The 18024-nt window shown below is 47.2% G+C and overlaps 1 protein-coding gene across 2 annotated transcripts in view; it reads left to right on the top strand.

Annotated features, from left to right (window-relative positions):
* The first annotated feature begins 223 nt into the window (after window positions 1–223).
* TAF1 (TATA-box binding protein associated factor 1) overlaps window positions 224–18024 on the top strand; it is a 175647-nt gene continuing 157846 nt past the window's right edge. For both annotated transcript variants that reach the window (XM_075323955.1, XM_075323954.1), the window contains exons 1-3: window positions 224–348; window positions 16980–17097; window positions 17904–18020. In XM_075323955.1, coding sequence (XP_075180070.1) covers window positions 241–348; window positions 16980–17097; window positions 17904–18020 — 343 coding nt within the window. In that variant the 5' untranslated portion in view covers window positions 224–240. The remainder of the gene's footprint in view (window positions 349–16979; window positions 17098–17903; window positions 18021–18024) is intronic.

The following is an 18024-nucleotide window of genomic DNA, read 5'->3' as shown; positions in this document are numbered from 1 at the left end:
TAGAACCGCTCATGTAATGCAGCTGTCGCCCACTGACACCACGACACACGCAACTGTCGCCTCACTGAATTCAGAACATTACGACGTGCCGCAACCTCCTCTCTCATTTCTCGCATATTGAAGCCTGACCTGCGCGAGCGTCCACTGTACCGGAAACGGAAGTCCATGCGTTCCACCCAGACCACTGCCTGAGTTTACCTTCAGAACTTCCGGTTACTAGTCGCTCGCTTCCGGTTTATAATGTCGGACTCGGAGAGTGATGAGGAGCGGCCGTTCTCCATCACAGGCTTTCTATTCGGGAATATTAATGAGGACGGACAGCTGGAGGATGACTCGGTGCTGGACAAGGTGAGGGGCCCGAGGAGTCTGCTGCGGGGGCGTGTGAGCTGACCCTCCAATAGGGCAGTGCACTAATCATGACTGACAGTGCTCTGCAGGCTGTGCTGGGGTTTCTAGTGCACCTGTATGGTAAGCCTCAGATGGGGCGATACTGCCAGGTAGAAGGGTGCAGTGGGAGTGAAAATGTAGAATGGGTAATGTGGGGCCCCTGGGTGTGCGCTGCTTATAAGGGGGGCACTAGGCTTTGGGGGGACTTCTGGGGGAAGCTTTGTGTCCTTATACCATTAAAGGGTTATTGCCCTTATATAGAAGGTGTAGTAATAATAATAGCAAATTCCTCCAATCAGAAATGTATAGTTCTGATACAGCGACGTTTCTTACCTCATGTGCAGGGCATTGCAGCTAGGTATCCATGGCTACGACCACAAATATAGTCACAGCTAGTTGCTTGTGATTGTAACCATGGACACCTAAGGTTCTGCAATGCCCTGCACTTGATGTAAGCAACATATTGAATCAGAAGAACTATACTACATTTCTAATTGCAGGGATTTGCTAATATTATTACACCTACTACATATTGGGATAGGATCTTGGAGATGGGAATACCCCTTTAATGGTGGGGGGCGCTGGGTCTCACGAGCTGGAGGTCTCACACCCTTCTCTCAGGGCTGATTTTGGCTTTCAAAGTAAGACAGGTGGAGACACTGATTTAGGTGGTGGTCACTGCTTTTTGCCAGCGGTGATCATAACCTCATCAGTGAGACAAATTGTCAAAACTTATTTATTGATAACGCAGATCATTTTTTTCAATTGAAAGTGTGAAAACTGAGTAACAGTTTTACAAAGATCTCTTGTGCTTCGAGACCTCTTTCATGACCTGTTGTACAAAGTTGTTATATATACCATAATAAATGCAAAATAAAGTTAGTGTTTCACATTTTCCGTGTATTTCTTTTGTTTTTGTTTATTTGGTTTATTGAAAACTGTTACACAGCAGTAATACATATATAGTCAGTATCAACTGGAAAAATCTCAGTATTTGTGCCATCAATAACGACCACAACAGGGTATGGCTACTTTAGGTGAACACCCACAATTTCATAAATCCGATGAAAAAAAGTTCAGAATCCATGTTATGTAAAAATAAATACTTTATTAAATAATTTAATGACAAATCGCTAAAAGTGAAATACACATGGAGGTACAGGTGTGGTACACAGCAGAGGAGTCACACCACGCAGGAACAAAACATTTTGGAAACAACTCCATTACTGTAGGTTTAAATGAGCAGCGTAATTTTGCCATAGTTTTATAACATTGTTATTTTTGGATGTTAACTTTTTTTTATTCTTCTATCTTAATTTTATCACTTTTAGCAATTTTTTTTTTTTGTTTATTAAAGTATTTATTTTTTACATAATATGGATTTTGAACTCCTCTTTCTTTATCAGATTTATACAACAATAATACATGTATTGCAAAAGACTTCTTCAAAAGTAGGAAACAAAAGAACAATATGCATTGTTCTTCAAAAGGTGTTTGTATATATAGCAAGCTGCTCGGGTACACATGTCCTTGCATAGTCTGATATTAGCAAGTCAATTAAAACTCATGTTGTGTTGTTGAAGCATAGAATGTATGTACCTGTTAGGGGTGCTTCACACACAGCGAGCTCGCTGCCGAGATCGCTGCTGAGTCACGCTTTTTGTGACGCAGCAGTGACCTCATTAGCGATCTCGCTGTGTGTGACACTGAGCAGCGATCTGGCCCCTGCTGCGAGATCGCTGCTCGTTACACACAGCCCTGGTTCGTTTTCTTCAAAGCCGCTCTCCTGCTGTGACACACAGATCGCTGTGTGTGACAGCAAGAGAGCGACAAATGAAGCGAGCAGGGAGCAGGAGCCGGCGTCTGACAGCTGAGGTAAGCTGTATCCAAGATAAACATCGGGTAACCAAGGTGGTTACCCGATATTTACCTTAGTTACCAGCCTCCGCAGCTCTCACGCTGCCTGTGCTGCCGGCTCCGGCTCTCTGCACATGTAGCTGCTGTACACATCGGGTTAATTAACCCGATGTGTACAGCAGCTAGGAGAGCAAGGAGCCAGCGCTCAGTGTGCGCGGCTCCCTGCTCTCTGCACACAGCGCTGGTAACTAATGTAAACATCGGGTAACCATACCCGATGTTTACCTTAGTTACCAGTCTCCGCAGCTTCCAGTCGGCGGCTCCGTGCAAGCGCAGCGTCGCTTGCACGTCGCTGCTGGCTGGGGGCTGTTCAGTGGTCGCTGGTGAGATCTGCCTGTTTGACAGCTCACCAGCGACCATGTAGCGATGCAGCAGCGATCCTGACCAGGTCAGATCGCTGGTCGGATCGCTGCTGCATCGCTAAGTGTGAAGGTACCCTTACTCTTCTGTTATCAAACCTGAAGTACGAGCTACTGTTCAGATCTAACAATAAAACCTTTTTTGCTGACTGTAAAGGGTGCTTTACACGCTGCGACATCACTAGCGATGTCGAGCGCGATAGCACCCGCCCCGTCGTATGTGCGACATTTGGTGATCGCTGCTGTAGCGAGCATTATCGCTATGGCAGCGTCACCTGCACATACCTGTGCAGCGACGTCGCTGTGACCGCCGAACAATCCCTCCTTCAAGGGGGAGGTGCGTTCGGCGTCACCGCGACGTCACTAATCGGCCGTCCAATAGAAGTGGAGGGGCAGAGATGAGCGGGACATAACATCCCACCCAGCTTCTTCCTTCCGCATTGCTGGTGGACACAGGTAAGGAGATCTTCGTCGTTCCTGCGGTATCACACGTAGCGATGTGTGATGCTGCAGGAAGGACAAACAACATCGTACCTCCTGCAGCAGCAACGATATTAAGGAAAGGAGCGACGTGTCAACAATCACCGTTTTTGGACGATTTTGCGATTGTTGATAGTCGCTCCTTGGTGTCACACGCTGCGATGTCGCTACCGGCTCCGGATGTGCGTCACTAACCACGTGACCACGACTATATATCGGTAGCGGTCGCAGCGTGTAAAGCACCCTTAAGTTTCCCACCTACATCTCCTCCAAACTATATGTAACCTGTAACTGTTGGTGTAAGACACCTTAATTGTGAAAGTCTGTGCCAATGAGTTCTGTATGTCTCATAGCTATTAAAACAATAGAGCTAGTAGAGCTCTTATTGTTGTGCACTAAATCTGGTCCCCTCCTCCGGGTTCACAAACAAAGCATTGGGGTTTCCCGTTGTGAGAGGCATTAGCGTTTCTCCCTTCTCTGAGCAGGATATAGCTGTAGTCCTTCCAATGCCTTTCTGGTGTTGGAGAAGAAAGTTGTGGATCTCTTGTATGTGAGCCGGATAAACCATAGAATAAGAAATGTTCAGATCTTTAAATTTGCTCTTGGCATCCATGATCTGGGCTCTCTGCTTTTGGAGATCCACCTAGATATCTGGGAATATGTAGACTGTTGCATTGTTATACTTGAGTGGGCCTCTTTGCCTGGGCAGGCACAATACATCTCCGCAGAAGGAATGACACTGTCTAGAACGCAGTGTCATCCAGATCATGGAAACATACCCTTAAAGCCTGCACATCTTAGTGTAAAAGTCCCACGTCCAACTTTACCTCCTCAATTTTTCCCGTCAGTGAGCACTTAAAGTGGAGATGAGCGAACCTTAGGCTCGGGGTTTGTGCGCGGAAAATAACGTGAAAATCAGCCAGGTGAGTATCGCGCTGTGCTCGTGTCTGCGTGATGCCCTGCATTGTGCACTGCGGGTACTATTTCTTCGGCTCAAATTAGGCTTACATTCAGCGTACTGAGATGTGTAGTACACAAAATTAAAAAAAATAAATAAAAAAATAAATAACATTGCCCACTCAGCTCCGGAAATGTTTTGCTATGGGCCAAAAGCAAAACCCTGCTGGAGGTGTGTGGGCAGTGTTTTTTTTTTTTTTCTTCATTCTCCGTGAATTACACATTTAGTACGCTGAATGTAAGCCTAATTTGAGCTGAAGAAACGGTACCTTCAGCGCGCACAATTCAGGGCATCACGCAGACACGAGCACAACGCGATACTCACCTGGCTGATTTTCACATCATTTTCCGAGCCCGAATCCCAAGCATAAGGCTGTCTCATCTCTACTTACAAGCTGAGGTTGCATGTAGTAGCTTCTCTGAGACCTGGTGTAGAGTGAGGTCTTCTTGTCATTCCTCCATTTCATCCTCCGGTATTGGCCCTTTCCGATGCTCCAGGGTTTTTGTGGCTGAAGCACCTCCCCTTTAATGTTTGGGTGTTATTTTGCTTGTCCCCCTAATGAATTCCTTGAGTTTATCTGCTGCAGTACAGCTTTTATTCCTGTTCATCCAGAAACTTGAGTATCTGTTAGATAATCTGAGGACTCTACCATATATTCACCTTTCAAGATGACCCCACAGCATCTCCTCTACCCTCTGTCTGTGTGTGGTACATCATAAGGTTTACATACATTAGTGCTTCAAGTGTGCAAAGTTTGATTGCTGATGCGTGACTGCTCAGAGCCAATGACCCTGCGTCCAGAAAATGGTGCCTGTTCACTATGAGAGATGGACCTCCGGCGTTGCAGACTTTTCACCTGTGGCTTCCACCATTTATAAGTTTCAGAGAGCCCCACTTTAGGTATATAAAGCAGTGCCACTAGCCCCTGTCTGATTATTGTACAGAGGACTCATGTTTCAGGGATTAGGTAGTGAAAACCTGATGGCACTAGCCTCCGGACCTATCAGGTCTTCACCAGGGCTAAAGGAGACACGGATGCCTGTACATTATCATGAGGCCGACTCCAGCACATGCGGGTTTACTCAACCAGGTGACAGTTGCCTGCAGAAGCTTCACCAGTAATTCCCTCCGCAGCACACACTCCTTATCCCCCCATCGGCTCTGGGACCAAACACTAAGGGGTACTTTGCATACTACGACATCACAAGCCGATGCTTGCGAGGCCGAGCGCGATAGGTCCCGTCGCAGGTGCGATATATAGTGATAGCTGCTGTAGCGAACATTATCGCTACGGCAGCTTCACATGCACTCACCTGCCCTGTGACGTCGCTCTGGCCGGCGACCCGCCTCCTTATTAAGGGGGCGGGTCGTGCGGTGTCACAGCGACGTCACACGGCAGGCGGCCAATAGAAGCGGAGGGGCAGAGATGAGCGGGACATAAACATCCCGCCCACATCCGTCCTTCCGCATAGCCGGCGTGAGACGCAGGTAAGGTGATGTTCCTCGCTCCTGCGGCTTCATACACAGCGATGTGTGCTGCCGCAGGAACGAGGAACAACATCTTAACATCGGTCCTTCCTAAATTATGGAAATGACTGACGCTACACCGATGATACGATTCTGACGATTTTGCGCTCGTAAATCGTATCAAAAAGGATTTACACACTACGATATTGCCTGCGACGCCGGAAGTGCGTCACTTTCGATTTGATCCCACCGATATCGCAGCTGCAATGTTGTAGTGTGCAAAGTGCCCCTAAGATATGCCTGCCAAACTTCTTTGGGTTGTAAAAGGTCTCTGCCTGAAAATTGATGACCCACAATCGCCCAGCTGTGTCCATCTTTCTTTAAGCAGCATATTAGTCCATAGGAGGTCAGGGAAGGGATAAAACCCTCAGTATAGCAGGAGCTCCACGCATGAGCATAACCACTCTTTTATTTCCTTGTTTTTATTTGTTTTAATAAAGGGAATCTGTCAGCTGTTCTTTGCAACCTCATGTGAGAGCAGGATGATGTAGGCAAAGAGGCACTGAATCCAACCATGCATCACTTAGATTACTGGCTGCAGCTGTTCTAACACAAAGATTTTAGATTTGGCATGTAGCAGAGCCCATACAGCTGCCGCCACCCACACCAAGCTCTGTGTACATTTCTATACACAGAAGCTGCTAATCACAGGGGCGGGGGTTTGGGAGTCGAACTTGAGCTCACAAGTGCAGGGTCCGACTAATGATAAAGCAAGTAAGCTTAAGCTAACATAGCAAGTAAACAAAAACACAGTTCGTGACAACAGATGTAGGACTGAATTCTCAGTTTTAACTCTTATAGCATGCTGTCTTCAGATTACATACCAAAAACCTGCTGACAGATTCCCTTTAAAGGGAATTTGTTACCACTTTTTTGCCCTATAAGCTGTGACCACCACCACCGGGCTCTTATATACAGCATTCTAACATGCTGTATATCAGAGCCCAGGCTGGGGGTATAACATGAAAAAACACTTTATCATGCTTACCTAACGGTTGCATGGTGGGCCTTATGGGCGTCTCCGGCGCCGCCTCTTTCGGCCATCTTCGTCCTCTTTCTGAAGCCTGTGTGCATGACGCGTCTACGTCATACACACTCGCCGGTCCTGCGCAGGCGCACTACAATACTTTGATCTGCCCTGCTCAGGACCTGAATGCTGGTGAGTGTGGATGACGTCGGACTCATCCTGCACCGCGGCTAGAGAAGAAAGAGCACAAATATGGCCAAAAGAGGTGGCGCCAGCATCGGACAACGGAGACGCCCATAAGGCCAACCACGCGACCGTTAGGTAAGTATTATAAAGTGTTTTTTATGTTGTCAAAGCGGCCTGGGCTCTTATATACAGCATTTTAACATGCCGTATATAAGGATCCGGTGGTGGTGGTGGTCGCAGCTTATAACCCAAAAAAGTGGTGACAGTTTCCCTTTAAGAAGAAACTCCCTCCCCCCCTCCGTTTCATTAGCACACCAGAGAAACCTATATCCAGCCTTTTCCCCATACTTGTAGGTTTGTTAAGATTGGGATATCTACCTGTTAAGCGTAGGAAATACTGTATGTCACAATACAACTATATGTAAGTGACCTCGTCAACCAGCAAGATGTATCACTCCGATCCTAAGAAGGAACCAATATTTGCAGTGTCCTATTTCATCAAGACTCCAGAACGCACTCCTGGAATATCCAGCCAAGTAGATCAGAAGATAAGATGCCCATGGCAGCCAATCAAGTTTGTTTTTTAATTCCCCCCCCCCCTCAAAAAAAGGGTCCAGATGAACAGTGATATGTCATTTTTCCTCACCTGTTTAGTAGTCTCCCCGTAAAATATCGATTTGGAGTCCTTCTCTCTGCTGTGCCATTCTTCTGTTATTCCTCCAAAATATTTCTGAGGAAATTTTCAAGTGATGATTAATTTCCCATTCGCCCTGGTACTTCATAGTCCCACTGGTAGCACCCAGCTGTCAGACATTTCCAGGAGGAATAACAGAGGAACACAATGACACGGAGTTCTAATAAGGATCCTGAACGGTTGCTGCACAGAGTACAATATTTAGTAAGGCCGGGTTCGGGTGAGCACAATGGACAGCACTCAGAGTATTCGCAGTCTATGTTCTGGTGAGCAATAACAGTCCAGAATATGCAGCTATGGCGCCTCTCCACTGCAGATGAGTGCACAGACCATATTCTGTCCACAGTACAGCCATGAATGGCTGGTTATTACAATGCCATCTGAACCTGGCATTAACCTGACGACTCAGGATGGGTGAGGGCTCCTATCTATATCTGACCATGTAGTTGGTTGTCTTTCCACCAGGGCTGTGGAGTCGGAGTCTGAGTCGGTGCTGATTTTGGTGGAGTCGGTATAAAATACTCTGACTCCTAAAATATATAATAAATTGGGGACAGTAGTGCAATGCAGAATCTGCTGAATATTGTTTCATAGGAATTTGGGAAAGTTCTGAAATGTCCTATAAATGGCTGTTCTAGTCCGGATCTAAGGCTGCATTCACACACAACGTTTTTGCTGCGTTTTTTGAGGATACATTTTTCAGCTGCAAAAGCAGACCAGCTTTTTAAAAAACCGCATCACCTGAAAGGTTTTTGAGCTCATAGATAATGTTTTCAATAGCAAAAGCAGATTAGAAAAACACCACACAAGCTGACATGCTCATTCTTTGTGAGGATCTGTTTTTGAGCCCAAAAACAGATCCTCACGAAATGCTGTGTCTGAATGTCATATCTTGAAACCCATTGCCTTTGCTGGGATGCCAGTCACTGCATTTCACTGAATTATTTTGCCATCAATGTTCGATATATTTGTGACGACAAAGAAATTGTTACCAAGTCACTGGTAGTAAAAGATACTAAAGCTCATCATACCGGCCAGTTTCTCCAGGCCTTAGTGGAAAAAGTTCTGCAAGATGACAAACTCAAAAAAGAACAGGTTCTTGCCATTGTAACGAACAATGCTTCAAACATAAGTACAATTAAACTGATGAATGAGAGTAATGAACAGCTAGAAGAAAATTTAGGATTCAGTATGTGTGAGATGGAAGGCCACAGTGCTGTTCAAGTAACTGAGGAACAAGCAGATATTACATTAGAAGAACAGCAAAATGATACTTTAGGATTAGATGATCTTGTTGAAGCTGCTTCAAAACACTTTAATATTCATCACATGCGCTGTGTTGTGCACACGCTGCCGCTGGCAATAAGAGATAGTCTGCAAGAGGGACATGCTGGAAATCTGACTGGAAAAGTGAGGAGGTTGGTTATTGCCACCAGAACCCCTAAAATTGATTCCATCTTGAAGAGACCTGCTGGGAAAGTGGCAATTGTTGATAAAGCCACTTGGTGGGGCAGCATTTATTTAATGATTTGAGCGATTCCTTGAACTAAAATCGTTTCTTATAGATATGGTTGAACCCTCAGGTAACCCTAAATAAAGGTCAATGGATACAGGTGGCTGAATTGAAGGAATTGCTTAATCACCCATTTACCGTGACTAAAAAATTACAAGTTGAGGATTTAACTCTTGGCATTTTCATGAGTGGAAGAACTTGCTATTTTGCCTGTCCCAAAGAGAAGGATTAATCGAAGATGGCATTTCTGCTTCAAAGAAATGGAGAGAGAGACAGCTATTGGAAAATAAAATTCTTCTGGCAGCTGTTTATGTGGACCCAAGTTATCACATACTACTTGATGATCAAATTGTCTCTCCAGTAAAGGAGACAAACTCTAGCACAGCGCCACCTATTGGAAGTAGCGATCCTAAAAGTCACAAGTGGATTTTCAACAATCCTTTGCAATATGACTCAGGATATATAAGCCAGATCAGAATCCCAATTTGCAGACACGGTGTTTTGGGGTGCTTGCCCCTCGTCAGTGCAAAGTATGGGGGTGTCTGATCTGGCTCATGAGAAAGCTATGTGATGATCAACAGCTTACTAAAGGAAAATAAGCTCTGACTGAGGTAGCAGTTAGGATGAGTGGCCTACAGGACTTCCAGGCGCAAGAGGACTTGGCTCCTGACAGTGCTACTGCTGCCATATCTTCATCCTCATCAGATGAGGAGTTTAACTTTGACAAGTATTTGGATGACATGGAGCAGCAAAGTGTTGCCGCAAGGAATAAGATTTCACTCCGTCTCCTATAGCAGCAGATTGACCAGATTTCAGCAATAATTTTAACTTGCTCTCAAAGAAATAGAAAAATTCAACCGTTCATCAAAACTGACTGTGCATGAGACAATTCCTTTATACCCGGAAATTGTTAGAGATGTTGCCCATGTGATTACGGCTTTGCCTCCAACTCAAGTTACTGTAGGGAGGTTGTTCTCTAGCCTTAAAATTATTAGGTCAGATTTGAGATCATCTATGAAGGAGGATCTGATGGAGGCAATTCTATTTCTTAGAAAAAAATCATAGACTGCACAAATGTTATTTAGTATGTTTTTGTTGAAAACTGTTTTTTTGCACATATATATATATATATATTGTGCAAAAAAACAGTTTTCAACAAAAACATACTAAATAACATTTTAGAATATTGCTTATATTTAAATGAAAAATGTATTGTAGTACAATGTGAAGATCAGACATTGAATCATTTTTATGATACAATAATCAAGATATTTAGAACATAAAATATATTTCTTTATCGTTCCTTCCATGGGAGACCCAAACCATGGGTGTATAGCTAGCGCCTCCGGAGGACACACAAAGTACTACACTCAAACGTGTAGCTCCTCCCTCCGGGCTATATACACTCCCTGGATGACAATCTACCCAGTTCAATACTTTGTGTTTCAGGAGGATACACACACTTGCATTCTCTGATATTTTTTTCTCATTTTTATTTTATTTTAAAGATTTGGAAGAAAAGCGGGTCCAGTCTGGACTCCCGGCATGTCCCTTCACACCCCACTCTGTCGGCGGTGCTGTTAAGGTTGACTTTATAAGGCTGGAGCCTTCACATGCCGCGCTCCTTCACATCCTCTAAGAGGCTCTGGGTTGAAGTGGGAGCCTCCACGGTCCTCTCTGCTTGCAGAAGACCGGTCTCCATCCGCAGCCCTGTCTGGTCCCTGCTGGAAGGAGCATTTACCCCCCTCTCCAGGGACATGGCCCTGCGTCTCAAAGCTAAGTATAGAGACGTTTTTCAGGGGTCCCGGGTACTTTTATTAGGGGGACAGTATGTGTTTTAGCGTTACTGTAAATTCCGGCCGATTCTGGGGATTTCCCCTGAGAACCGCGCCGAAGGTGCCTGCTCGTCGGCCGCATTGTTAAATCTAGGCCCCGGCTTCTGTTTGGGCCTAGTTTCGGTTTTGGCTTCTCTGCATGTTTTGCATACAGCGCCGCCCACCGCCCGACCAGCAGAGGGGAGGGCACTCCTCTCTGGGGAGATGTTCCCCCCCCTGTATATCGTCCTGTATCTCTCTGCCCTCCGTTTTTCCCGCTCTTGGGCTTATACACGCCCCCCCTCTTTCTCCCAGCGCCATTTTCTCAGGGTTCTTACGCTGGAGGGCGCTGGATGCTGCAGCTGCATACTATCATGAAGGCTAACGCTTCACAGGGGAGCGGTGGAATCCGGAGGGCACACAGAGAGCACGGGCTGGTAAGCCACAACCTCTGGTTGTGGACTTTTATTACACTCTCAGCATTCTACAGGAGTGTATTCTGGCTGCAGAGCCTCCACCTCAGCAGCATGTCTGTCACTAGGAGCAAGGCTGCAAACATGTACGCTATATGCACTGCTTGTAAGCTCATTCTGCCAGAGCCAAGCACATACCCACATTGTGATGCCTGTGCTAACATGGTTGTGTCTCAGCCTGGAGCCTCCGCAGGGGTCCCTCCGGCTGCTTTGGCCCCGGTGGCTGAACCCCCGGCTTGGGTAGCATCCTTTTCACAAGCTATTTCCAAGTCTTTTGCCGACTCCATGGGGCAGCTGTCCCGGACACTGCTGACCATGCATCAGCCCCCTTCTCAGGGTGCTTTGGCTGCTCCTAGCTCTGCAGAGCTCCCAGAGCATGTCCCAGGACCCTGTCCCCCTAAACGGAGACGCAGGGACCCTTCTCCTTCCTCTTCCCACGGCTCTGATTCACGTGCCGAGGTGCAGGGCGAGGAGGACTCTTTTACTGTGGGCTCAGACGCTACCTCTATGTACCCCATTGACTTGTCTGAGGGTGATGCGGATGTTAGTGGCTTGATTGCGTCCATTAACTCCGTACTGAACCTCAACCCACCAGAGTCTGAGGAACAAGCCTCTCTGGTAGAGATACACCAGTTTACCTCACCTAAGAAAGCTAAAAGTATGTTTTTTAACCACTCCAGCTTTCAGGCCACTGTTACCAAACCCAGGGCCTGTCCTGACAAACGTTTTCCGAAGCGTAGTTCAGATGACCGTTTCCCTTTTCCACCAGAGGTGGTTAAGGAATGGGCTCAGTCCCCAAAGGTAGACCCTCCGGTGTCCAGAATCTCAGCCCGCACAGTCGTGGCTGTGGCTGATGGCACTTCTCTTAAGGATCCCACTGACCGCCAGGTTGACCTTTTGGCCAAGTCTGTATATGAGGCGGCTGGAGCCTCGTTCTCCCCGTCATTTGCGGCAGTGTGGGCCCTCAAGGCAGTCTCTGCCTCTCTGGAGGAGATGCATTCCCTCACCAGAGACTCTATGCCTGAGCTGGAGGCCTTCACTTCTCAAGCTTCGGCTTTTGCATCCTACGCCATGTCTGCCATCCTGGAGGCTTCTCACCGCACGGCGGTGGCCTCCGCTAACTCCCTCGCGATCCGCAGGATCTTGTGGCTTCGAGAGTGGAAAGCAGACGCTTCCTCAAAAAAGTACCTTGCGAGTCTCCCTTTTGCTGGGTCCCGGCTGTTTGGGGAACAGCTGGATGACATAATCAAGGAGGCTACTGGCGGGAAGAGTACTTCCTTGCCTCAATCTAAGGCCAGGAAACCTGTCCAGGGCAGGAGCCAATCGAGGTTTCGTTCCTTTCGTTCCTCTAACTGGTCATCCTCGAAGCCCTCGACCGCGTCCACTACCGCAGCCAAGGATCGTAAATCGAACTGGCGCGCAAAGCCGCGTCCTCAAAAGACCGGAGGAGCAGCTGCCACTAAGGCAGCCTCCTCTTGACTATCTGCCCGAGCCAGCAACGTCCTTGGTCGGTGGCAGGCTCTCCCACTTTGGAGACGTGTGGTTCCAACACGTCACCGATCAGTGGGTGCGGGATATTATCTCCCACGGCTACAGGATAGAATTTTCTTCCAGCCCGCCAAACAGATTTTTTCTGTCCACACCCCCTTGCTCCAAGGCCGCCGCCTTCTCTCAGAACGTGGCATCCCTGCAGGCCAACGGGGTAATTGTTCCGGTTCCCGCCCGGGAACGGTTCAGCGGTTTCTACTCAAACCTCTTTCTAGTCCCCAAGAAGGACGGTTCCTCCCGGCCCATCCTGGATCTCAAGCTTCTCAACAAGCATGTTCAGGTGCGGCACTTTCGCATGGAATCTCTGAGATCGGTCATTGCCTCAATGACCCAAGGAGATTTTCTGGCATCCATCGACATCAGAGATGCCTATCTGCATGTGCCTATTGCGCTCTCACACCAGCGTTGGCTACGCTTTGCAATCGGAGAGGAACATTTCCAGTTCGTGGCTCTTCCCTTTGGCTTAGCCACGGCCCCTCGAGTGTTCACCAAGGTCATGGCAGCAGTGGTTGCGGTCCTGCACCTCCAGGGATTGGCAGTGATTCCTTACCTGGACGACCTTCTAGTCAAGGCCTCATCCAGTGTAGACTGCCAGCAGAGTGTCTCTCTCACTGTCACCACGCTAGTTCAGTTCGGGTGGCTTGTCAACCTGCCCAAGTCCACTCTGACCCCGACCCAGGTACTTATGTACCTAGGGATGCAATTCGAGACTCTGCCGGCACTTGTCAAGTTGCCCTTAGTCAAACAGCAGTCCCTTCGTCTGGCGGTGCGCTCTCTGCTGAGGCACCGCCGTCATTCCATCAGACACCTCATGCAGGTGCTGGGTCAGATGGTGGCGTCAATGGAAGCGGTTCCCTTTGCCCAGTTCCATCTGCGTCCCTTGCAGCTGGACATTCTCCGCTGTTGGGACAAGCGGATCTCTTCCTTGGACAGGCTGGTGGCTCTGTCATCACAGGCCAGGAACTCCCTTCAGTGGTGGCTTCAGCCTCTCTCCCTGTCACAGGGACGCTCCTTCCTGACTCCGTCCTGGGTGATCCTCACCACGGATGCCAGCCTCTCCGGTTGGGGAGCGGTATTTCTCCATCACCGAGCACAGGGCACTTGGACTCCGTCCGAATCAGCCCTCCCGATCAATGTGCTGGAGATCAGAGCTGTGTTTCTAGCTCTCCTAGACTTTCACCACCTGTTGGCGGGCAAGCACATTCGGGTTCAGTCGGACAACGCGACAGCGGTTGCCTACATCAATCACCAGGGCGGGACTCACAGCCGTCTGGCGATGTTGGAGGTTCAACGAATCCTCCAGTGGACGGAGGACTTCAAGTCCACCATATCTGCAGTCCACATCCCAGGCGTGGAAAACTGGGAGGCCGATTATCTCAGCCGTCAAACCGTGGACGGCGGCGAGTGGGCCCTGCATCCGTCAGTGTTCAGATCGATCTGCCGCAAGTGGGGCACTCCGGAAGTGGATCTAATGGCATCCCGGCACAACAACAAGGTTCCGGTTTACCTGGCTCGCTCCCACGATCCTCAAGCCTTCGCAGCAGACGCACTGGTTCAAGATTGGTCTCAGTTCCGTCTGGCCTATGTGTTTCCCCCTCTAGCGCTCTTGCCCAGGGTTCTGCGCAAGATCGGAACGGAGGGCCGTCGAGTCATACTCATTGCTCCGGACTGGCCCAGGCGAGCTTGGTACCCAGACCTGCTCCGCCTGTCCGTAGAGGTGCCGTGGCATCTCCCGGACCGCCCAGACCTTCTCTCTCAAGGTCCGTTCTTCCGCCAGAATTCTGCGGCTCTCAGATTGACGGCGTGGCTCTTGAGTCCTGGATCCTGACGGCTTCAGGCATTCCCTCTGAGGTCATCTCCACCATGACTCAGGCTCGGAAGTCTTCCTCGGCCAAGATTTACCACAGGACTTGGAGAATTTTCATGTCCTGGTGTCGCTCTTCCGGCCATGCTCCTTGGCCGTTCTCCTTGCCGACCATCCTGTCTTTTCTACAGTCAGGTCTACAGTTAGGTCTGTCCCTCAATTCCCTCAAGGGACAGGTGTCGGCTTTGTCGGTATTGTTCCAGCGGCGTATCGCCCGACTGGCTCAGGTGCGCACCTTCATGCAGGGCGCATCTCACATCATCCCTCCTTACCGGCGGCCCTTGGATCCCTGGGACCTTAATCTGGTCCTCACGGCCTTACAGAAACCCCCTTTTGAGCCTCTCAGGGAGGTTCCTTTGTCTAGACTTTCACAGAAAGTTGTCTTTCTAGTAGCCATAACTTCTCTCAGGAGAGTTTCTGATTTGGCTGCGCTTTCTTCGGAATCCCCCTTTTTGGTGTTTCACCAAGACAAGGTGGTTCTTCGTCCGACTCCGGACTTTCTCCCTAAGGTGGTGTCTTCCTTCCACCTTAACCAGGACATTTCATTGCCCTCTCTTTGTCCGGCCCCTGTGCATCGCTTTGAGAAGGCGTTGCACACCTTGGATTTGGTGCGGGCGCTCCGAATCTATGTGTCACGCACCGGTGCACCTCACTTTTTGTGCTAACCACGGGTCAGCGCAAGGGTCTTTCTGCTTCTAAACCGACCCTAGCTCGTTGGGTTAGGTCGGCTATCGCCGATGCCTACCAGTGTTCTCAGGTGCCTCCCCCGCCGGGGATTAAGGCGCACTCGACCAGAGCTGTCGGTGCCTCCTGGGCTTTCAGACACCAGGCTACGGCTCAGCAGGTGTGTCAGGCTGCCACTTGGTCCAGTCTGCACACTTTTTCGAAGCACTACCAAGTGCATGCTCATGCTTCGACAGATGCGAGCTTGGGCAGACGCATCCTTCAGGCGGCTGTCGCCCATTTGTGAAGTTAGGTTTTGCCTACTTCTCAGTTTGGTTTATTCCCACCCATGGACTGCTTTGGAACGTCCCATGGTTTGGGTCTCCCATGGAAGGAACGATAAAGAAAAAGAGAATTTTGTTTACTTACCGTAAATTCTTTTTCTTGTAGTTCCGACATGGGAGACCCAGCACCCTCCCTGTTGCCTGTTGGCAGTTTTTTGTTCCGTGTGTTTCACCGGCTGTTGTTAGTAGACAGTGTTCTGGTTTTGCCGAGTTTTACTCTATCTCTACTTATGGGTGCATGTCCTCCTTCAGCTTTTGCACTGAACTGGGTAGATTGTCATCCAGGGAGTGTATATAGCCCGGAGGGAGGAGCTACACGTTTGAGTGTAGTACTTTGTGTGTCCTCCGGAGGCGCTAGCTATACACCCATGGTTTGGGTCTCCCATGTCGGAACTACAAGAAAAAGAATTTACGGTAAGTAAACAAAATTCTCTTTTTATTGGAATACAACTTTAGAACACAAACTGTAAATTGTAAATATGTAATACAATATGTAATATGGATTACTGTATGTATGTAATGTATGTAATATGTAATAATGTATGTATGTAATATGGATACTGTACATCTTGTGTGTGTATATATAATATATATATATACATATATATATATATACACACTGTATATTACATATTGTTTATATATATATATATATATATATATATATATACATACACACACACACACACACACACACACACACACACATATATATATATATATATATATATATATATATATATATATATATATATATACATATACATATACATATACATATACATAATATATATATATATATATATATATATATTACACACACACACACACACGATATGCAGTATATGTAATCTATATTACATAGTGTATTACAATTTATTACAGTTTTTTGTGTTCTAAAGTTGTATTCCAATAAATATATTTTATGTTCTATCTAAATATCTTGATTATTGTATCATAAAAATGATTAAATGTCTGATGTTCACATTGTACTACAATACAGTTTTCACTTAACTATAAGCAATATATGTGGGAGTCTGAGTCGGTGCAAGGGAAATTGAGGAGTCGGAGTTGAAGGTTTGGCTTACCGACTCCACAGCCCTGCTTTCCACTTGTACATACTGGAATGGGAAGTGGAAGGCAATTTCTCTTGATGCAGTTGAAGCGGCATCGATCTCCTCTGCGATGTCTCGAGCCGTGTTCTCCACTGCATTGCCTGTTTAGTGTATGAGTTAAAAATAAAATTATCTTTTACTAAAACACATTTTGACTTTCATGCTTTTAGGAGTCAAAGAAACACCTTGCAGGGTTGGGAGCTCTCGGCCTTGGAAATCTTATTACTGAAATCACATCCAGCGCGGACGAGGCCACAGAAACTGAAGGGGTGAACTTGGATGAAGACGGTAATGGCACTGACATAAGGCATTCTGTGTATTTCAGCAGCGTGTGTAATATTCCTGAGTAGCCTACATTTTCAAATTAAAGGGGTTGTTCAGTAATAAAAAATACCGAAAGAAATTTGTTGAACTTTCCATAAGACAGGTCATCAATATGAGATTTGTTATAGGGGCCGATACCTGACCTCCCCACCGATCAGCTGATATCTGTGTCGCTGCTGCGGCAGGTAGGGTAGGTGATGTACCGCAGCTCTATACGTTGTGTAGTGGCCGCTGCTGCCCAGTACTGTCGTGTATGTCCCTGGATTATCGGCACCACTGTCAGTCTTGGGCTCAACATAGGAGAGTGTTTCCACTGTCCACACGTGATGTGTGTAAAGGTGGCTAGCTGGTGTGTAATAGCTAAGCCAGTCCCTATCTTTGTACTTGCCAACACCAGAACCTATATATTGTACTGGCCAGAAATCGAAGAAGAAGCTGCTGGGATTCAGGACCAGAGATTCTGTCTGAAGATCATAGCTTTCAGACATGAAATTTATTAGTAATTTGTTTGCTTTCTAATTTAAGCAGATATGAAGAAGAGCACTGGACAAGCCTTTTTCCGTCAATTTGTCACTGCAATCTAGAATGCTGATTTCTTCTATTAGGATTTCTAGTTAGGAGCAGATATTTATTAACACACAACTATGAGGATATAGTAAAATACCCTGGGAGGTTTATAAAGGATCCAAAGATAAACCCCTACATATATAATGTTTGTTCTGCTTCTTCTAGTACATGTAGTTGTGCATCTCGCCCTCTCTATTGTATAGGTTGGGTTAAGAGCACAGATGACGCCATTGATTACTCTGATATCAATGAAGTGGCTGAAGATGAGTCCCGCAGATATAGGCAGGCGATGGGAAATCTCCATCTCTCCAGAAGAGCAGGTGA

Source organism: Anomaloglossus baeobatrachus, chromosome 9, assembly GCF_048569485.1.
Source record: "Anomaloglossus baeobatrachus isolate aAnoBae1 chromosome 9, aAnoBae1.hap1, whole genome shotgun sequence".
Lineage (NCBI taxonomy): Eukaryota > Metazoa > Chordata > Amphibia > Anura > Aromobatidae > Anomaloglossus > Anomaloglossus baeobatrachus.
This window is presented reverse-complemented; position numbering and strand designations above follow the sequence as displayed.